Here is a 23,487-nt window from a genome sequence, read left to right as displayed (position 1 = left end):
GACACATTTGACAATACTGTGGCTTGTAACAGATGCCCAATCCCAGGTTTACCTCTTGAAAAAGAAAAAGCAGAAGAAATATTCCAGTTCCTCAATGGCAGATTGTCTAGATTTCTAGAATGGTTAGAAGTACCTGAACTTTGATACTCTGAGACCATTTTAAAAATAAATATGGATGCCAGGATGTAGAGGTGGGGGCCAGGTAGAGGTTGTGTGCAGCAAACTGCCCTTCCAATGCCTGCGTGCCTCTTCTCTCTACATTATCTCATCCCTACACAACACCATGGCAATGTGGGAAAGTACCCCAGGCTGGTACAATGACCTCACCTGCCTGATAACAGCTAGCTTACACCAACAGGATGTTACAGCCAAATGCTCCCTGTTTTGGGCCTCTGGCTTCTATATTCTTAAGGATTGGTAAGGAGTTTAACCAATAAAATGCTATTGCCATGTTAAACTTTTGCTGCTTGGAAAACTGTATAAAAGAATAAACGCTGCGATGGCGGTCAGCCATATTTGCACCCTGCAATGACTGAGCACTGATTACTACACCAGGAACAAGTATTGGCACAGTATAGAATTAAAATAATGTAATAATGTTAAAAAAGATTGATAATATAACAATGATGCAAGCTCATTGCTGCTCACTAGATTTCTGTCAGGGCCAAATAACCAGCATTTCACTAAGATCAAAACATCAAAGAATTTATTAGTGCTACCTATACACAAGAATCAGGTCAAATAATAGTCAAAGCTAAATTGGCATAGATAAGGGTCAAAGGAATTCACAGAGGACTGGATTTAAGTCTCTTGTGGGAATGCAATGACTACAAACTTTTAACTCCACTTTCCAGCTCAGCCTGCTTGTCTCCTACAGTATCTCTACATCAGGGGTGTCAAATTGCTGGCCAGTGGGCTGGATGCGTCATGTGGAAGCTGCGTCCACCCCAGCTACGGCAAGAGGAAAAAAGTCACGATACGTCCCAACACGTCACGTGACACAGGGAGTTTGACACCCCTGCTCTAAATGATCTATTCTAAGGTAGTGTTTTTCAACCTTAGTAACTTTAAGATATATGGACTTCAAGTCCCAGAATTCCTCAGTCAGCAAAGTTAAGAAACATTGGACTAGGATCAGACTTAGTGTAAGGCAGCTTCTCACACTCGTATTCTAGAACATGGGATGTTTTTCCTAACAAATCATGCATTGTAAAAATTGTGGTTTTTTTTTTTAGTATTCCTTGTATGCAAAAAAAGAAAGGATGGCCCTTTTTTTGGGTATGATAACTTTCTTGGTTAGCACTACTTCTTAAATTTTGAGGGGAAGAGTATTTACGTATATACTTAGTTCCATATGCACTCCACACCAGACAATTTTAGAAAAATGTATCTCTACTGGGTTCAACTAATGGGATTAAATAGCTCAACTTTGCAACTTTGCAAAATGTATTTGTCTTAAAAGCACATGCAATAAAAAAAAAATCATTAAAGTCTGGGTTGATGAAAATGTCATCTCCGCTGCCATCTAGTGCTGTAATTTTTCATTATTTTTCTTCAGATGATTCCACCATGAAGAAATATTCCTTCCCCTTCTTCCATTCTATGAAATAGGTGGACAATTTTGGGTTACAAAATAATTATCAAGTCTTTTCTAAACATCAAGGACGTTTTTTTAACCATTTGCTGTGCGCTTCTCTTGTACGAGAGAACACGCTGTGCTAGCCCAAATTATTCAGATTTAACTTCTGTTGCAGAATTGCAGCGATGAGCAATTTTGATGAGTTCCATCCTTCTGAGAGGCAATAAAATCCCTTTAGGAAGGTCTGATTTCTTATTAACTAATTAAGCACAATTTGTGTTTTTGTTATTGATATCACCAGAAAAAAACATTATCAAGTTTTCCATTTTGCGATACCTGCTCCTCTCTCTTTTTCTTCCCTCTCTGCCATGCCACCACGACACTTCCTGATAATTCCCAACAAATTGACTGACACCTCAGTGATTAAGATCCTGGTCTTGTAGAAGGCTGGCAGTTCCAGATGCAAGTACCATGCAATGGGGTGAGCTCCCATTACTTGCCCCACTCCTACCAATCTAGCAGTTGGAAAGCATGCAAATGCTAGTAGATAAATATAAACCACTTTGGTGGGAAGGTAATAGTATTCCGTGTGCCCTGGCATTTGGTCATGCTGGCCACATGATCATGGAAGTGTCTTCAGACAAGCTGGCTTCCTTGGCTAGGAAACAGAGCTGAGCACTTCCCCCTAAAAACTGGACACGACTGGACAGCTTTACTTTTATGATACCCCGAAGAATAAATAAATCACATGGGATGGATTTCCATCATACTCTAAGGCAGGGGTCTCCAACCTTGGCAACTTTAAGACTTGTGGACTTCAACTCCCAGAATTCCTCAGCCAGCTTTGGCTGGCTGAGGAAATCTGGGAGTTGAAGTCCACAAGTCATAAAGTTGCCAAGGTTGGAGACTCCTGCTCTAAGGAGTCTATGCTAAAATGTACAGTTCTCATCTTACAACCACAACTTGAACTAGAATTTTGATCACTAATGATGCAGTCATTATAAGTGAGTCATCACATGACTGGACCAATTTTATAACCATTCTTATTGCAGTCGTTAAACAAGTTGTGTGATCATTAAGAGTGGACAAATATAGTTTCCCCAAATGGTGAGCATTGCCTTACGAAGCTGTTATTAGAAAAAGTTTGGGAATTAAAAGTCTAGAAGGTATTGAGAGCAAGTTTGGAGGATCCAGGTTCATCCTCAAGCATGGAAATGTAGGTAAGGAACTGTCCCACCCTGATTGTATCTCTTGTCCTCTTATATCTGTCAGGAGATGCATGCTCTGAGTCCCATCAATCAAAGAGTGTCATCTGACTGAACCCAGGAAGAGACCTTTTTTTGGTCATAATATCTACTCTCTGAAACATAAGTTCCCTGGAGATCAGATTTTCCCTGAACCTTCCATAAGGCCTTGATGATCTGGGTTGTTGGGGCCTTTAAGATGTGGGAGAGCCTATTATATGGTTATATTAATTAGTGTGGGTTGTTTTTCCCCAAGCTGCCATATATTGTTATTTATAGTTTTGTTATTTTGCTTTTATTATGTTTTTAAGCATTGTTAGCTACCCCAAAGTCATGTAATTAAGAAGGTTGTATGTTCAACAAACAAACAAACAAACAAACAAACAAACTCAGAGCTTATACAGTGAGAGCTTATGCACTGGAGACAAATTTCTTATGTGTCCAATTACACTTGGCCAATAAAGAATTCTATTCTGTTCTGTTCTATTCTCTCATTGGATGGCATTGTGTTGTTCACTCACAGCACAACTTATTTTATATGACTGTTTTAGTATGAATCAAAAGGCAAAACATCTGGAGAAAAGGATGGGTGGATGGAATTGGTTGTAATGAATACATTATATTTGTACTGATGTGCAGGTATGTTGTCTGAAATCCACTGGCTACAAAAGTAGATATTAAAAGTACTTTTAAGATAATTTAAGATAATTGATTTGGATTGTGGCAACAAAATAAATGCAAATAACTAAGAGTAAAAGAGGGGAGAAGGAAGTAGGAAGGTTGGAGGAAGAGGAAAGGGGAGGAGAGTGGTGAAGGAGAGGAGAGGAAGAAGAGGGAAGTAGGGAAGAGAAGAAAGGGAGAAAGAAGGTAGAGAAGAAGGAGTGTGGATACGGTGAAAGGGGAAATGGGCGAGCAACACCAAAAGTTATGTGTATGTATTTATTTCATTTTGTTAAAAGTATCTGTAAGTGAGTGTGGAGGGAATGTATGTTAATATCTGATAAGTATTACGGTATATGTATGGGGGAGAGTTTGGAAAAATAAAAAATTATTAATAAAAAAAATAAGATAAATAAATGCAAATAACTAAATAAAGTCTGTAGGATGAGGGTGAATAATCTTCAGAACTATGCATGGCTCCAAAATTTCTTTTTTCACTCATTGGTGCCTTCTCTGAATAGCTGAAAACTCAGAGAGGATCTCTGTTATCTATTTCTGAACTGCTTTGTCCACTAGATGGCAGGAAGAGATTTGAGAAGTATTCCTGGGAATACTTTAAAAAACACACCTTTTCCACCAGATCATGGGTTTGTCCTTAATTTTAGACCTAAGAAGAAGACGCTTAAAAAATGTAAGTGTATATTTCATAAATCAAGGCAACTTTGCTGCATGAAAAGAATTGAGAATTCTACCAGCTGGATCTAGGAATTAGTGAAATTATTTGAATCTCCTCTTCTTTTTTTAAGAAAAACAAAAAGGTAGAGTAGTGTTTCAGAGTTAATTTCCAAAATGTGCTTCAGAACACGAACATAGCACCTTAAAATCTGCAGATTTTTCTGGGTTGCATGGCAAACATGAAGGTCAATCCAGGAGAAGACATAGCTATTTTAATGTTGTGTTAGAAGGAAAATTAGATCTGTTCTGAGCCAGATTTAAAGGAACACAGGACAAGCAGAGAAGAAAGTTATTTCTAAAGGCACAGTGCAAGACCAGCAGCTTGGAGATAGTCAGATGTGAATTTCCAGGAGCATTTTCTTTTATAAAGTGCCTCTATTGTTCCTTAAAAACATAAAAACCAAACCTTCCCATTTGGAATTCTTGAAAAATGCAATTAGCTGGCTGGACAAAAGGGGGCGCTCTGAAGTCAGACTCTGTTGGGCTTGTGGTTTTTGCATTTTGAATCAAGGTGATGGCCTTGCAAACAAATAATCTTTTGTTTATGAAATGGGAAAATCTCAGAGAGAGGGAAGTCTCTGATGTTTTCTTTATTTGAGTAGAATAATTTTGTTAATTTCAGCCTTAGTTTTAAATCGGTTTAAGTGTAATTTCTATTTTTTTGCTCCAAATTTGGCTCCAAGATTGGATGAGAAGGAGCAGTTTGAACAGCTGAAGATTGGATGGTGGAGAGGTGAGACTGGATTTCCTTCTTACAGCTACAAAATGTTGCAGATGGATGTATTGCATTCATGTTCTGGTTAAATTCCTATTTCTGGAGATAGAATCTGAAATGCTGCACTTCAAAAGAGTTCAAAAAAGAAAAAAAGGAAAAGGAAAAAATATCAAGGAATGGGGTCTAAATCTATTAATAAAAAAAGAACAATAAGAACAGAGCCAAAAAAAGAAACATTCAGTTCTAGTCCTTTTTTATGCTATCAATTTATGTTAAAATTGTGAAAGCTTTGGTTCAATAATTAACTTGCTTTGATATTTGATGTTTTCTCATCAGAGGCTTATTAATAATTAGGCAGGTGGGAAGGGGTTTCTTTTGCATAGTGTATTCCTTCCAGGTTGTGGAATTCAACACTTGGGGGCTCTTTTGCCTTTAGAAGAGCATCCAAGAGACAACTTTTATCAGTCCTTTGAAAAACAAGGGCTTTGCTTATGTTTTGATTTATTTTCTCTCTGTCTCTCTATCTCCCCCTCCCTCACACATTTTGGACAGAGAGGACTGCTGGTTTGAAAGAGGGGTCAAAGAGGTCATCTATGTCAAAACTGAACAGTCCAATATTATTTATCTTCAGTCTACAACACAGTCATTTCAGCAGTTCCAAGAAGGCTCCAAACCCATTTGACTACTCAGATGGCCCTGAAGACACAGATAAGTTTCCAGGTGGCCTCAGCAACTCTCTAAAAGAATGCAAATGACCAGCTGTCTGCAAGGAGTATAAATCTTTCCATTCCCCCATCATCCAGTCAGAGCTGAAGAAGCTCCTTGGGCGAGAAGTGAAATGTCTTCGGAGAGAAAAAAGAAAGTCCAGTTGCCTCATGAAAAAGCACTTTTGGAAAGGAGACTGTGAATTTTAGTCCCACCTTAGGCATGAAAGCCAGCTGAGTGACTTTGGACCAGTCATTCTCTCCAGCTCAACCCACCTCACAAGGTTGTTGCTAAGGGGAAAGTAGGAGAAGAAAGCACTGTGTGTATTCACTGCCTTGAGTTATTTATTAAAGTAATAAAGCTGCAAAGGAAGTAAGCAACCAAATGTCCTTGTGTCTCAATTAATTTTTATTAAGGTCACAGATTAGCATAACACGTCTTTGGGTGTGTGTTGTCAAGATATTACTGTTCACAGCATGCAAAGGTCCAGCAAAAGAGGCTCAGAATTGAATTTTATAGAGGCTCAGAAATGGAATAAGAACTGATTTCAATTTGTTAAAGTTGGATAAAGAAAATCTGTCCCCAATCCTGGCCTGGCAAAAACGTTTACTGTTTCCACTGTTCCTTTTACGCATTCTTTTTCTGTTATTGTTGTTCTTTTAATTTAATATTTACTTATTTATTAAAGTATATGTTCATCATGGGTTTCAGCATAGGATGTCAGGATATAAAACAATAAAAGTACTGAAACTGAATAATCATCTCATCATCAGGAAGCAGGGAAATTGGTAATTCTTTTGTAAACAAAAGTATTACAGCAAGTCCCAAAAAAGAATTGCAAAGTTGACACAGTTTTTATTTGTATCAGTCTAATACTAATCCTTTTCAATACTTGGTGCTAAATGTTAGAAGAAATAAAGAGAGAAACATTTACTAAAGGCATTGCTATTAAAACCTGGTGACAAGTTGTCTCTCCACCACTTTTCTATGGCAAAATTAAAATAAAATAAAATAAATCTAAGGCCAGATCAAGATTTTTGACACCCAGATCAGCTATAAACTGCAGCCATAGGCTTACCGTATGTATAGGCCTATTCCCAAGGTTTGGGAATGACAAAAAAATTGAAAATATTCAATTTAATTAACAGAAAACTGATACTTAAATAAACTTGAAGAAATTCTATAACTCAGAGAGAACTTTCTCTTGCTCAGCAACCCTTCTGAATGTATTTATTTGTTTAAAAATATATGCTTTTAAAACACACATGGAAAAGTAAGTTCCTTTGAAAACATGATTAGAATCATTCATTCAGTCTTTATTATTATAGTTCATAATATTTACAATTCTTGCTTCAAAATTTCACAAATCCTTCTGAATTTGTACAGGTAAAATCATGGAATCACAGAGTTGGAAAGTATCCTCAAGGTCATCCAGTTAATCCCCCTGCTCAGTGCAGGAATCAGTAGAGAATCTCAGACAGTCAGACAGTTGTTCAATCTCAGATCTTCACTGAAGGAGAACTAAATGGGTTTCAATGCAAAATACAGCTGTTCTATTTTTTCCGAAGAGCCCTCCTCCTTCCTGGATGAATGAAATAGGAACAAAAAGAAAGTAAGAACACACTCAAACAGATTACCTCAGAAATGGAACTTAACAGGGATGAAGGTGTTACAGAAATTGGCTTCCCCCAACACAAGAACACTCTGAATAAATCCTACATAGACTGATGTTGCCTCAGTCATGTCACCCTCTTGCAGAAAGCCATCCAAGCTTCAGCTATATGACTGTGGGCAAGGATCAGAATCCTATAGCAGCCATGGCACAATTTTCTACACATTTTTTTTTTCCTACAAGGAGAGCTTCACTTTCATAGTCAAGCAGGTATAGAAGCAGCTCGAAATATTTTCCTCCGAAATATACAACAATTGAATCATTGCTGGTTTTGAAAAAAGTAGGTGTGTGAACAGGCTATGCTGCTAATTCAGTTGTCTATTTTTCTTGGCTAGTTGTTCAATCAGGCCCTTGTCAGACTTTTTCAAATTAGGGTTTTATTGAAAAACATATATGTTCTTCCTTATTTGTATTTCATCCCTTCTCCTTCTATCGTTGATAAAATATCAGGTTTAACAGGTTGCCTGGCAGTGGAGATAATTTGTTACAATAGACATTATATTTTTTTTTAAAAGTAGACTATATCTCCATTTAACATATTGTTGCCTATTAAATAAAAAAACTTAAAAAACTCTAGCAATCGAGAACCTACAAGTGTTAGAGATAAATCGCACTTCGTGGACTACATAGTTTTAAAATGAAATAAAATCCAAAGCCACTGGCCAATATCTTTTCAGGAAATCCAGAGTTCAGTCTGGTATTTCCAGGTACAATGATATTTCAATTGTATCAGGATGGTTGATGCTATTCTAGCACCACTAAATTATCCAATTTAGTACTATGATGGTTAAAATGATAACTCCTAAAGATTTTCTTCCTGTCAAGCAACATTTTCCATAAATTTTCCTGACATGGTTAATTGCTGAATTGATGGAAATATCTTTAAAGAAGGAGCTAAATCTAACCGTTATTCCGATTCTGAAATATACTATTGGTTTTGTAGATTGTGGATAAAAACCATTTTTGATTTTCAATTTTGTGGTTTTTTGCCAGACACTGAATTTTTAAGCAAAAGAGTCACATTAGCTGTGTACCTCTGTAGCATATTTCAAAGTAGGGAAAATATTTTTTTCAGTGAAGTTACCATATAAACTCTGAATTCCTCGCCGATCATCATCTGGAAGACGAAAGGTGTTTGGATTCACATAGGAATAGGTAGGGTACATCAAGGCTCCACGGACATTAGTGTGAGCTAGTCCCAGGGAATGCCCAAATTCATGGGCAGCAACAAGGAAAAGATTTATTTCTAAAACACAGAAAATAAGTAGGTGAATTATAAGTATTAGTCATTCAGATATATGCATATACAGTCATATTCCGTATGTCAAGAAAGCTGCATGAAGTTGCAAGAGTTGTGCTTTAAAGAATATGGAAGAATACAGGTAATCGTTGACTTATGTCAAAGTAATGATTTAACAGCTAACCAGCTTATGTAATGTAAGATGTAATGATGGGAATGACTCAGCAGGGTTTGTGTCTCTTTAAGAGCCAGCAGGGTCTGTGTTTCTTTAAGAGCCTCTGTATAAAAGGGAAGGCTCCGCTGATGTGTTCTCTCTCTTCCGTTTCCTGCTGTAACTGTGGTTTGTTGGATCCTGCTGTATTAGCATGTGTATGTACATTGTTCCTGGTGTATGATATTATAGATAATGTAAGATAAACCACCATTTACTATAGACCACTGTTTACTGTGTTTACTCCTGGGTTATCTCATGCAATAAGACTGTGCACGCTCTGACAACTTACAATCACAACTGAGCCCAAAATTGCTAAGTGAGACATTTGTTAATAAATTTTGACCCATTTTCTGACTTTTATTGCCACTTTTATTAAGTAAACCATTGCAGTTGTTAAGTTAGTATCATAGTTGTTAAGTGAACCTGGTTTCCCCATTGCAAAAGGGACACTGCAACTGCTACAAATGTGAACCAGTTGCCAAGTGTCTGAATTTTGATCATGTGACCAAGGGGATGCTACAATAGTTGTAACTGAAAATTGGTCATAAAGTCACTTTTTTTAGTGCCATTGTAACTTCGAACAGTCACTAAACAAACTATTGTAAGTTATAAAACTACCTGTAAATAAAAGTACATTTATAGTCATAGCTAAATGTCCATGTAGTACATATGCAACAAAATGTATTAAAATTATAAAGCTAGAGGCCTTCCATTGTGAAAATGATCAATCACATTCCATTTAAACCATGAGTTTCCTTATATGAAAGGAATAGATTTTATCTTTTTAAGCAACTGGTTGCTTTAACATTTGACAGCACTGAACCCCATGAATCGATCATTTATAAAACAATGCAATACAGGCTGTCCTTGTTGAATGACCACTCCTTCGATGACCATTTGAAGTTATGGTGCTGAATGCAGGAGTCTTACGGTGCTTCCTTTGAATTGCAGTCATTGTAGTATCCTTACCATTGCAATTCAGGAACTTGGCAACTGGCTTGCAATTAGAACATTGCCACTTCTTGCAGATACATAAATCCTACTTGTGATCCTCACTACTGGCTTTTGACAAGCAAAGACAATGGGAAAGCCAGCAGGAATTCATAAATGGTGATCACATGACTGCAGGATGCTGCAGTGTTACATCAGAACTCTGCAGGACTTGCTTAATGACAGCAACTTGTAAGTTGGCATGCTAACAACCATGTCACTTAGCGAAAGAGTTTTCAGTTCCAATTAAGTGAAGACTACTGTAATTTGGGATATATTGTTTTTTTAAATTCCCATGCAACACTTGATGTAGCCAGTGAAAGTGAGGCAGGTATATAGATCGCATAGCAGAAATCAGGTACACATATTTTTATAGCAAACCTTTGTTAATTTCTGACCAGGTCTCATCCTCATCAAAGTGAGCATCACCACCTAGGCCTGTTCCAGGAACAAAAGCATGTGCCAGGACTCCACCTCTTCCATCAAAAGGAATATTGTCACCATGCTCTAAACGGAAAAGAATCAAAGTGGCAATCATTCACTGAAATTAATTGCTGTCATCAGCAATACCAAGGATTCATGGCTATTTTATTAAAAAAAAATCTGTGCAAATTTCCAGTGAGAACTGCTTGTTAACTCTCCTTCGCTATTACCTTTGCTTTTGTTCTTTACTTTTTTTAAAAAAAAATGTTATAAATTAAAAAGCAATTAGATATATAACTTTTCCCCTAGGACTGAGATGCTATTGCCAGAAAGACAAAAACAAACAAAGAAATCAGAGAATGATTGTTCCTACTTTCTTTCAATTCTGACCCAAACAATTTGCCATTGGCCTAAAATAGGGGTGTCCAACCTTGGCAACTTTAAGACTTGTGGACATCAAGTCATGGAATTCCCCAGACAGAACATGACCACTGAAGTAAAGACAAGGACAGAGAAAGCTCGAACAGCATTCTTCAAAATGAAAAAGGTCTTCTGCAGTCACGACATAAGCCTAAGACTGAAAATCAGGCTTGTCAGATGCTATATTTTTTCTATCTTGCTCTATGGAGTAGAGAGTTGGTCTCTGACAGAAGGCCACCCAAAGAGACTAGAAGCATTTGAAATGTGGATTTACAGGCGGCTGTTACGTATAAACTGGGTTGACAAGATCAGAAATGAGGAGGTGATAAGCCGCCTGGGAAAGCCAAGGAAAATCATCAAAACAATTAAAAAACGAAAATTAGAATATTTCGGACATGTGATGCGACACCCAGAAAAATACGGCCATTTAATCCTCCAGGGAAAGATTGAAGGCAAATGAGGTCCAGGCAGAAGAAGAAAATCTAAGGGACTGGTTTGGACAAAACTCAGCAGCACTTTTTCATGCGGCTGCTGACAAAAACAGGATTGGCAACATGATCGCCAATGTCGGATAACAGATATGGCACAACAACAAGAAGAAGAAGTCTAAATAATGACATCTGAAGGAATGTGATCAGCAGAAAAAAAAGGTTGCTCACCCTAATCAAGACAGCTGCTGCAACAACTGCACAATCTATCACTTGGGGCTATTTCATGGGATGTTTTATCACCATGTCTTTCTGGCATGGATTCACCTATCAAGGCTGATTAATGGGCCCTCCTGCAGCATGAGAATGCGAACGTGGAGAACTAAGAATTCTCTAATTGCTGGGTTTTGATTTGATTTTAAAACTTCTGTTAGTTATCAAAGGATGTGCCAGTTGAAGCATTTTTTTTTCCAAATTATCTATACAAATTGTTATGGAAACCTAGGAATACACAGTTTGATTCACTTTACACACATACCACAAAGAGTAGCCACAATTACATTTTCTTGGCTATTGATCTGAAATTTGCTCAGTTCCTAATGCAGATTGTCCTTATATATAACATGCAGCTTTAAAGTTTAATAGTAACGTAAGCATGAAGAGTATATATGCTTAAATTCATTAAATCTTTTCATAAAATAGATCAGGCTGAAAAAGAGCATTTCAGTAACACTTGTATAATGCACAATCCATACCTTTGCATTTGCTTAACTTCAGTATACAACACTCACAAAATACAACCCAAGAATTTTAATTTCCATAATGAGGGTGTTTTTTTTTAGAAAAAATGCAAGTTCACTTATTGAGCAAGTAGCCCAGATACTTCTGAATAATTCTCATGAGTACACTATTCACATACAAACATTTCTATCTGTATGAGTCAGGTGATTTAAGGCTTGCAGTTTTAAACCAGCATCTACTTCCACTTTTCCCTCATCCTCATCTACTTTTATCCTTATTCCATCATCTTATTTTGACCAATAATGGAACTAACCCATGATGGAACTAACCCATAAAAAATTGAAAAATAAAATAAAATAAAACCAAGCCAAGTGCATCTTATAAAAGGAACTAGCCGATCTTTGGACTTTCAATAAGACTCTTGAAATGTTCAAAGCAATGCTACTCAAAATGATCCCATTTTATCTTGCATTTGGAGCAAAACATATGAATTTTGAAATATTAAAAAACTTTGGCTTTCCAACTTTTCTACATGCTTAATTGGTGTATGCAGGACCCAGTTTTAATTAAATAATAATAATATAATAATAATAATAACAATAATAATAATAAAGTTGGAAGGGATCTTGGAGGTCATCGAGTCCAACCCCCTGCTCAGGCAGGAACCCTACACCATTTCGGACAAATGGCTATCCAGTCTCTTCTTTTTTTTTTTTTTTTTATTGAAATTTTTCAAAAGTTTTACAAATAAAAATCCACCCCCCCCCTCCCCAACCACCCCACCCCCCCCCGACTTCCCAGAAATGGATATAGGATTATTTAACAAATTTTTTAAAAATAACATTTACAATTTATAAAATAGTTAATAATAATGATTAAAAATCACAATAATAATATATATAATAATAATATGCATAACATAAACTTTAAAATAAGTAATATATACTAAGAAGAAAAAAAAAAAAAAAAAAAAATAAAAAAATGAAAAAAAGAAAAGAGAGAGAGAAAGAAAAAGGAAGAAAATAGACGAAAAATATATATGAATAATAATACATAAAAATTATATATATATAAAAAGGAAAAAGAAGAAAGAAAGAAAGAAATAGCATTCATTACAAATTATGAGAAAGCTAAATAATATTTTTCCATATCCAAATTATATTGTATGAAATTTATCCATTTTTCCCATACCGCAAAAAATTTTTCTTGAGATTGCTCCTTTAAGAAAGCCGAAATCTTTGCCATTTCTGCCAAATACGAAACTTTGTAAAACCATTCTTGTAAAGTAGGCAAAGATTCCTTCTTCCAATATTGTCCTATTAATAGCCTAGCGGCTGTAATCAAATTTAACATCAATGTAACCTCTTTAGCATCACAGTCAATAACAATACCTAATAAAAATAATTGCGGCGTAAATTTTACCCTCCTTTTAAAAATTCTTTGAATATTCCACCATATCTTAATCCAAAAAACTTTTATATGTTTACAGGTCCACCAAATATGATAATAGGTAGCATCCAAGTATCCACATCTCCAACATTTCGGCTGTAGATTAGGGTACATAATGGACATTTTCTTTGGGTCAAGGTGCCATCTATAAAACATCTTATAAAAATTCTCTCTTAAATTTTGCGCTTGTGTGAATTTAACATTTCTTATCCAAATAAGTTCCCAAATATCCATTGAAATCGTTTCACCAATATTCTGTGCCCATTTAATCATACAATCTTTAACTAATTCAGGTTCTGAATCTAATTCCACTAAAACCCCATAAACTCTCTTAATATGGGTTGGCCTTTGGTCTCTTACTTCTTTTAAAAAAATTCCATCTTCTCTAAGCCAGCCCATTTTACCATCCATCTTCCATCTATCCACTATTTGTCTATATTGGAACCATGAATAAGTTAAATTTTCATGTGTTAATTCTTCCAAAGATTTTAACTGACAGTCTTGGCCATCCCATCTTAGTAACTGTGCGTAAGAGACCTTATCCATATTTACCCCTTTCCTTATACCTTCTATGGCATGCCGAGGTATAGCCCATAATGGTATTTTGAAGTCACTTTTATAATACTTTCTCCACACTCTTAACAAAGAGATTCTTATAATATGAGACTTAAAAACCCAATCCACTTTTTTATTAAATATTAAATAGGCATGCCATCCAAAAAGTAGGTCCCAGCCTTCCAAATGAAGTATTTCTATATTTGTTAAATTCACCCAGTCGCTAATCAAAGTCAGTACTACAGCATCATAATACAATTTCATATTTGGCACCTTGAGTCCACCTCTCTCACGAAAATCTTGCATTATTTTAAGTTTCACCCTTGGTTTCTTCCCTGCCCAAACAAATTTATTAATACCTTTTTGCCATTCATCTAAGTTACGTTCGTTCTTTAAAACAGGTAGCATTTGAAATAGAAAAATAAACTTTGGCAGGACATTCATTTTAATAACTGCAATTCTACCCAAAAGGGATAACTGTAAATTATTCCAATTTTTTAAATCCTTCTGTACCTCCATCCACAGCTTTTCATAGTTATTTTTGTACAATTTTACATTAGAAACAGATAGTGTAACCCCCAAATATTTTACCTTATCAACAATTTCAAAATCTGTTAAGTTAACTAAAGCCTGTTTATCACCATTAGTCATATTTTTAGCTAATATTTTAGTCTTATTATTATTAATTTTAAAACCAGAAACACATCCATATTGTTGAATCAATTGTAATAATTTCACCACCGAGGAAACAGGTTGAGACAAAGTAACAACCAAGTCATCTGCAAAGGCTCTTAGTTTATATTCTTTTTTATTAATTTCTATTCCTTTTATTTCTTGAGACTCCCGAATTTTAATCAACAAAATTTCCAATGTTAAAACAAACAATAACGGGGATAACGGGCATCCCTGTCTTGTTCCCTTTTCTATTACAAAAGCCTCTGACAAACCCCCATTTACAATAATTTGAGCAGTCTGTTTTTGATATATGTTGGATAATACTTGTAATATATTTTGTCCGAAGTTCATCTCCTTAATTAAACACAACATAAACTGCCAATTCACTTGGTCAAAGGCTTTTTCAGCATCCAAAAATATCAGACCTGCAGGGACTTGGTTATTCTTTTCTAAATACTCTAGTAAGTTAATAATTTGTCTAACATTATTCTTCATGTACCTTCCAGTTATGAAACCCGATTGATCCCTGTGTATAAGCTGCTGCAAGATCCCCATAAGCCTGTTAGCTAAGATTTTTGCAAAAATTTTATAATCCACATTTAAAAGAGATATAGGCCTATAATTTTTAGGCAAAGTGAGATCCTGACTATCTTTTGGAATCAGAGATATAAATGCATTACGCCAGGATGGAGGGATTTCTAACCCCTGTAATAACTTATTAAACAGTTCACACAACGGTTGAATCATCTCTTCTACTAAAGTTTTATAATAAATAGATGTCAACCCGTCCGTACCCGGCGCTTTGCCCAATTTTAATTGTTTAATAGCTGTAACAATTTCTTCCTTAGTAATTAAACCGTTAATCTTTTATCCAGTCTCTTCTTAAAACAATGAACTACACTTTGAGGTTATTTGAACAGTTAAGTTTAACCAAAGTCAATTTTATTTATTTTATATATCATATTTAGAAACTGCCAATCTCTCTCATAGAGCGACTCTGGGCGGTATACAATTTAATCCCTTTTATAAGAGATTTTTTTCCCTAGTTTTATTTATTTATTTTAAAACGTATGTTGCCCTTCAAAATACAGTTTGTTCATGAGAAGCTGAAGAAATGAGTTAAACTTCTCATGAAATGAGTGGCTACAAAGATCTGATTAATAAATACATACATAAATAAATAATGGTTACAATCTAGTTCAATTCATTCTACCTTCCCTAAGTAATTATCTTCAGCTTTAAAACTATTTTTAAAATGTCTGTTCTAATGATTTCACCCCTTTCATGGATAAACCAACCCAATGGATCTGATTGTGTAGAAGTTGTCGACAAGTTTCATCACTGGTTGTACTGGTAACAACTAAGTCATCATCAGATGGCCCTTATATCAGCATGATAGAGATCACTTGTTCCAATGATCTAGTTATGGAGAAGGAGCAGAATCAAAGAGCTGGCAGCTTTCCACAGGAATAATAAGGGAAAGTTTGGGAATATGTTTCATAGCAAGTAGAATAACAACCAGATGATATTTTTTGTCCCAAAGATGCTTTTTCATGGGGCAACTGGACTTTCTTGTTTTCCTTCTTTCTTTGAAGACATTTCACTTCTCATCCAAAAAGTTTCTTCAGCTCTCTTCTTTAGAAGCTGAAGAAGCTTCTTGGAGGAGAAGCGAAACATCTTCAAAGAAAAACAAAGAAAGTCCAGTTGCCGTGTGAAAAGGCATCTTTGGGACAATTATAACCTGGATGACTTAGAATCTCCCTAGACAGATGATATCTTCTATATGGTAGTGGTAAAAAGGAATTTAGAGCTGACCTTGGGAATAGGAAAGGAATGAGCAAACTGTGAAAGGAAAAAAGTCATAGTCCAGAGATAGACGCAATGGTGAGAAAGAAACTCTAAAGAATCCTGTTTTGATGTTGTTTAGTATAAGATAGGACAGAGAGAAGCTTCGACAGCATTCAAGATTCAGTTATTCTACCTTCCTACAATAAATAACATTCAACAATAACAAACATTAGATCTGTTTCTTGAATTAACCTACTGCAAAGGGGTGTCAATGCCCATGCGTTGGCAGATGTGAGATATAAACTATAAATAAAAATTAATATATAAGAATAAACAAGCTGAGCTAAGCTTACCTCTATATCCAAAAAGAATTTCAATATCAGCAGGTCCATTGGTTTTTTTAAACTGCAGGGGAGTCACATCACTCCACACTTTCACAGCATTTGCTATGGCTCTGTCCACCTGGTCTTTTGGCATATCAGGGGTGTAGTTGTTAATCCTTTGAGCAATGGAGGAAAACACAGTACATATAATTAGGAAGTAGACTTTTCCTTTTTCCTTCTATCTCTTAGAAATCAAATAGAAATATAACTTACCTGTATGTCAATATATTTTTATTCCATTTTGGTCTTCCTGGAAATGTCTGATATTCCAAGACATCTGGAACTCCACACCTGGGCTGTTCCATTACTTTAATGGTTTCAGTATCTATCTTCCCAGTTATAGTCAAATGGAAGAACTTCTGCATTATTTTGATCCGTTCTTCTAAGGTTAGTTTTATTACTTTACGAATTTGTGGGAAAAAACGATCAAGGTAACCCTGCATAACCAAGGATGGGAGGAATTAGAACATTTATTGTATTACTAAACATCTCAAATAATTATATAAATACACCTGTGTATTGGTGACCATACTCTTTGTGTGTTTGACCATCCATTCATTCTTCAATCCACTTTTAAACATTCTTCTTCTTCTTGATAGATTTAGACTGCAATCAGTAGAGCAGAGATTATGGCATCAGTGAAGTAGGCAGAGCCAGGCTTTCTTAAGTGACAATCAGTGCCGTGAACAATTATGATCTTCCTTGCTTGTTTGTTTGCTTGACAAATGAATACACTTCATTATATTTCCCTCTCCAGCACACCCTAAAACTTGCCAGAAACTTGCTTGGTACATTCTTGTTCAAATGTGATGACATTGTTTCTGGGTCTTTTCAGGCCAAAACATATAGTTCAATGTTGCAGCTTCCCTAATCTGTTTTTGAAGTTAGGCTTTGATTTTGAGCAGATTCATTTGGAAGAAATTTTCCTGGATTCCAAATTGTTTAGGCTTTTAAAGGTGAGCAAGATAACTTCATATATTTTAGAGTTAAAAGTGGAGGAGGAGGAAGACACTATTAAGAATAGAATAAGCAGATAGCAGATTTTGATTAACCCTAGTAGATTGACAAAAGTTATTGATTTCAGTGCAGTACAGTAACAGAAGGACTGCTCTTCCCTTGGCATCATAAAACTGAAATGAAGCTAGAGATAGAGGATTATTTTTCTTCTTATAGGAACAACTTGTGAGTCACAGTCATTTCTGGGAGTTGAAACTCATTCCTGGACCCAGAATTGGATGTGCACAGTTTTCCTGAGGAAATAACAAACTAATTCAGGGGAGGTCAGAATGAATAATTATGTGGCATGGTTGCATGTTAAATAAAAAGTTCTTGAGCACAATTTATTTTATTTATTTATGTTTCTTATCAATTTGCAGTTTTGTCTATATTTTGCCTTTGCTCTGAAAACTCTTTATGTTGACAACAGCAATCTTTAGGAGCAGTTAAATTGAGAGATGTGACTGACTTGATTACACATGTCAATGGTCAGGCTGGACCACTTGAGCAAAGATTTTTCTTTCAAGTGCAGTGTACTTTGCAAACTGTATAGCTATGCAGTCAGAATCGAACAAACAATATGAATAAAAGAATATTTCAGGCAAACTGCAACTATGATCTGTAAAATCTTCTTAGACATGATGATCAATAATAATAGAATAGAATAGAATATAGAGTATAGTATAGTATAGTATAGTATAGTAGAGTAGAGTAGAGTAGAGTAGAGTAGAATAGAATAGAATAGAATAGAATAGAATAGAATAGAATAGAATAGAATAGAATAGAATAGAATAGAATAGAATACTTTACTGGCCAAGCGTGATAGGACACACAAGAAATTTGTCACCAGTGCACAAGCTCTCAGTGTACGTACAAACTACAAATGTGCAGTAAACATACAGTGTACATATGAACATAAGCTCTCGGTTACATATAAACAATAAAGTAATAAGTCATAATCTTAAATCATAACGTACAATCATAAAATACAAACAGCAAAGTGATGAATCATAAGATACCAATAGGAGAAAGTAATAGGAAGATGAGAAGATGAATAGTAATACACCCCTATTACATGGGTAAATATCCTATGATCTAGTGATGAATAAGAAAAGTATAAATCATAGAAATTTAGAATATAAATAGTTGCACCCTAGGACAAGTGAAAATTATTTTTAGTTATTAGTTTGTCTCCCCTTTTTAAATTCCTCATAATTTGTCCCTGCAGAATTGGGAATGCTACAGAATAGAAACAAAGATTGAAGATATGCATATAAATGATGGAGCATATGCATATAAAATATGCAAGTGCATTTGCATAAAATTGATTCTTGGCAGAAATTGAAATTTAGAAATCAAACAATAACTTTTATTTTGGTATCACATGAGCAAAGCAAAAACATGGCCCTTTGTTACAACCTCCTTGCATGCCTACGTCATTGTTTAGAGGAGTGAGCAGGCATTTTTTTCCTCCTGAGATCCTGATGTTTGGTGCTATCTAGGAAGAAGCTCCACACTTTCCTTAACTGGAGAGTTTGTTTTATTAAAAAAGGAAACCAAAAACAAGAAAGAAAGAACAAAGGAAGCAGAAAGAAAAATTGTAACCAGCCTGCCTTCCATAGACCTGAATATTGTGTGGGTCAGAAGGAGGGCTGAGAAGGTATCTGCAGACTTCTCACATCCTGGACACAAACTGTTTCAATTCTTCCCCTTGGGATGGCGCTATAGGATGTTGCATGCCAAAACAATTAGACACAGGGACAGTTTTTCCCCTTGTGCCATCGTTCTGCTGAACACCTAATTGTCACAGTGCTGTCTAATGTCTATGTGTATTGACCCATGTAGTTTGGCTGCATTATTATTATTATCTTCTTTATGCCCCTCTCTTACTGGTATTATTATTATAATTATTATTCTGTTGCTTTGCATGTACACTGAGAGCTTTTGTACCACAGACAAATTCCTTGTGTGTCTAATCACACTTTGCCAAATAGAGCATTCATTCATTCATTCATTCATTCATTCATTCATTCATTCATTCATTCATTCATTCAAGCAGAGATGTGGGAAACTCAGTCAAACAGGCACTTCAGCAGTATTGTATTCTTCAGACAGCTAGAGAAAACCATAATTTTTGGAGCCGCAAGACCTCTGAGAATCTGAGCTGAGAGACCTGGAGGAAAAGAGCTCCACCAGAGTTTGCAAAAATAAGCAAGCAAACTTCCTATAGCAGTGATGCTGAAACTTTTAGAGACATGACTTGCCCTCACTCTGGACCCCGCCCCACCCTCTGCCACACCATCCACCCCGCCCGCAGTGCCACCCACCACCTCCATGGCCTGCTGCACATCACCCAGGCGGCCCAGCAGCGCCATACTGTCCACGCCTTTAACCCACATCCCACAGCATCAACTGCATGCAATGGGGCGCAAGGGCGGAGTCTTGTCCCAGCTGCCCGGCTGCTATGTCCTTGGCTGCACTGCTCCACATGGGCTGCAACTGGGGGTGATTCTCCTCTGGGGAGGCTGCTGGTGAGGAGGAGGCTGTGGGGGGAGACTGGGACAATGGCGCGGGTACCCACAGAGAGGGCTCTGACTGCCGCCTCTGGCATGCATGCCATAGGTTCTCCACCACTGCTCTATGAGTTCATAGTGACCTAACCCTAACTCTAAGTGGGATTTTCCTCCAATGGATTTTCCCATGTATTTTACCAGGAAACATAGATAGGGCATGCTGGAAAAGTCAGTGCCTCCTAACCATACCCAAGCACTCTGAATTTATTGGCAATATCCATTTTACTCTATGAATTCATGGTGACCTAACCCTAAACCTATGTGGAATTTTCCTCCAATGGGATTTTCCCATATATTTTACCAGGAAACATGGATAGGGCAGTCTAGAAAAGTCAATAGCTCCTAACCATACCCAAGCACTCCAAATTTGTTGGCAATGTCCATTCTGCTCTATGAGTTCATGGTGACCTAACCCTAACCCTACGTGGAATTTTCATCCAATGGGATTTTCTTATATATTTTACCAGGAAACATAGATAGGGCAGCCTAAAAAAGTCAGTGCCTTCCTAACCGTACCCAAGCACTTCAAATTTGTTGGCAATGTCAATTTTGCTTTGTGACATTGATGGTGATCCTTTTAGAGACCGATTGCTCAAAAAATGGACCTACCCCTGCTCCGCCTCATGCCCTACCCTCCCACCCCGCTTGAAAGGCCACCCACCAACTCCACGGCCCACCGCAGATCATCCAGGTGGCCCAGCTGCACCACGGTGTACACGCCTTCTGCCTCTGCTCTGCAGCATCAACTGCGTGCACAGAGCACCAGGGCGGAGTCTTGTCCCCTTTGCCCACTGCTATGTCGTTGGCTGCAATATTCCGCGTGGGCCTTGCTCAGGGGTGACTTTCCTCTGGGGTGGCTGCTGGTGAAGAGGCGGCTGCGGAGGGAGGCAGGGCTGGGGCGACAGCGCCCATGCCCACAGAGAAGACATTGAGTGCCCCCTCTGGCACGTGTAACATACTGTAGGTTCGCCACCACTGTCCTATTTTGCAAACCAGCTCCAGAAACAGAGGACTATGAGTGCTGGGGGCAATAGAAAAGCCCATTCACAAGTCTATAAAGAAGAGAAAAGGGTTTTCGCATGCAAATTGACTGAGTCTGGTTACAATCTCAAGGAAAGTTTTAAAGAAAAAATAGCTAAGAAAAGATAGTGCTAACATTGGAATAGGAACATAGAAAGACAATACCAAAGCAGAAATGTATGGATTAAAAAATAGAAATAGAATAGTTGTAGACTTAGAGTATTAGGAAGAAGCTTCTTGGATGAGAAGCGAAATGTCTTGAAAGAAAAACAAGAAAGTCCAGTTGCCTCTTGAAAAAGCATCTTTGGGATAGAGTAAGATAGTTTAATTTTATACAATAAAACAATTTAGTGTGGGAAAAACTAATAGTCTCTGTATCTCTATTGTTATGAAGAAAAACCCTAACCACAAGCAAGATGTGAAAGAATAATTTTTTAGCTCATTGCACAGCATGCTAATCCCTGCATGCAGATGTAGTTTAGGATAGAATGTACTGCTTTCTTTTTCTTGCATAGTTCTTGCATATATTGACTGCACCTGTAAAAGGAATCACGCATCATTGCACTCTCAATAAACTGCATTTATCCCATGATATATTCGCAAAATGGAACCCTTTCTCAGTGGCAGAGCAATTCTATGGCATCAGAGATCACGACCAGCGTGGTTACATACCTCTATGAATTTCAGGTCCTTGGTATAGGATAGTGAAGACTGGGGATTGAGTAGTGGAACGGCAGTGCTGCATGGCCACAGCATCAAAGCACTCAAGATCATCAAGTGGTTCATGCTAGAGCTTCCAAACTAGCTTTAATGAAGCAAGTCTTTAGCCCTCAATGTCTTGCAGCCCAAGAACACCGGCTTTTATAAGTCTGAGTGAACAAATGACTGTTGTAAGATCCCAGGTGACTCATTTTATGGCATTTGTCTGCTTTTTTCTGAAATATTTTTGTTCAAGTGTCAGAATTTCAAAATATTATCGGGAAACACAGCTTGATAGCTTTTGTTTCTTCCTTGTTGACATTTCCACTGATGTATACGTGCAAGAGGTACTTTATTTCTCTCCCCCTTTTCAATTTTTTTCTTTAATCCCCTAAACCACAGGCTAAAGGGAAGTTGACTTTTCAAAATGCAGTCCAACGTAATTGGGAATGACCTAATATTGTTTGACTTACCCAATCTTATTTTTTGTTTTGCTTGCCACCAAGACTTAGCATTTTGATATGTTTATTTTATATATTTTTGAAATTATTCTCTTTTTCCACATTTTGGTTTTGTGGGTCTTATCTAATTTTAGGATGGGATTGTTAACTGCCCAGAGTTTTTGGGATTAAACAGCATGCAAATGAAAGTGAACAATCAAACCGAGTATTATTTTCTATGAAGACTTGCAGAGAGCTTGTATGCAGAGGAATGAAAAGTGGAAGAGCCCTTCACAGATTATGCTTCTGATTTAAGGGTGCGAAGAGTTATAGTTTGTAAAAGTAGCCATGGTGGATGACCTATAACACTGTTGAAAATTGTCAGAATTTTCTGTTGAAAACTGAATTTTCTGTCGAACAGAATTTACTGTTGAAAAGTGTTAGAAGTCTATGTCCTTAGCTATATTTACATTTCCACTTTTTAAAACTATATGACTTCAGTTGCTTTCTCTGGTAGCATATGAAACTTTATGTACCTGGAGGATCTTTAGCCCTTCCATCATTTGGATGAATATTGCAAGACCTCAACTGAAGAAAGAATGGGACCAAGCCAACAGTCCTGCAGCTTCCTGTGCAATACTGTCAAGCATTCAGCTGTTCTCTCCTCTGTGGGACTTTGCAAAACAGGTTACATAGAGAGATGTGTAGCCATTTGTGGAGTGTTATCCTATTATGCATTCTTTTTAGACATCTCAGAATGAACAATCTTCAGACCTCAAACTACCAAAATTTTATCTCATTCACAACTCACTCGCATCTAGTTATACATTCATATAATTCATCGGAGATGCTAGATTCCCATCTTCTTTTTCTTCTGTCTTATCTTTTTTTTTTTTAAAAAAAGAGTGGAACCCTTTCCCCATTACAGGCAGTCCACAACGTACGACCACAATTAAGCCCCAAATTTATGTTACTAATGAGACAATTGTTAAGTGAATTTTGCCTCATTTTACAACCTTTCTTGCCACAGTTATTAAGTGAGCCCCTCACAGTTGTTAAGTTTGTAACACACTTGTTAAATGAATCTGGCTTCTCCATTGACTTTGCTTGTCAGAAGGTTGCACAAGGTGAACACATGACCCT

At 36.8% G+C, this 23,487-nt stretch overlaps 1 protein-coding gene across 1 annotated transcript; it reads right to left on the bottom strand.

Moving 5' to 3' along the window:
• Nucleotides 1–6,933: 6,933 nt before the first annotated feature.
• LOC120313884 (macrophage metalloelastase-like) lies at nucleotides 6,934–22,050 on the bottom strand. Its single transcript, XM_039356266.1, has 6 exons — nucleotides 21,878–22,050; nucleotides 16,830–17,053; nucleotides 16,587–16,732; nucleotides 10,136–10,261; nucleotides 8,395–8,556; nucleotides 6,934–7,220 (listed from the first exon to the last, which is right to left on the bottom strand). The coding sequence occupies exons 1-6, from the start codon at nucleotides 21,989–21,991 to the stop codon at nucleotides 7,192–7,194; spliced, it is 801 nt and encodes a 266-aa protein (XP_039212200.1). The 5' UTR covers nucleotides 21,992–22,050; the 3' UTR covers nucleotides 6,934–7,191.
• Nucleotides 22,051–23,487: the final 1,437 nt, after the last annotated feature.

Source organism: Crotalus tigris, unplaced genomic scaffold (genome assembly GCF_016545835.1).
Source record: "Crotalus tigris isolate CLP2741 ecotype Arizona unplaced genomic scaffold, ASM1654583v1 scf7180000018809.685583, whole genome shotgun sequence".
Taxonomy (NCBI): Eukaryota; Metazoa; Chordata; class Lepidosauria; order Squamata; family Viperidae; genus Crotalus; species Crotalus tigris.
The sequence above is the reverse complement of the archived record's forward strand: the minus strand, read 5'-3'. Positions and strand labels throughout refer to the sequence as shown.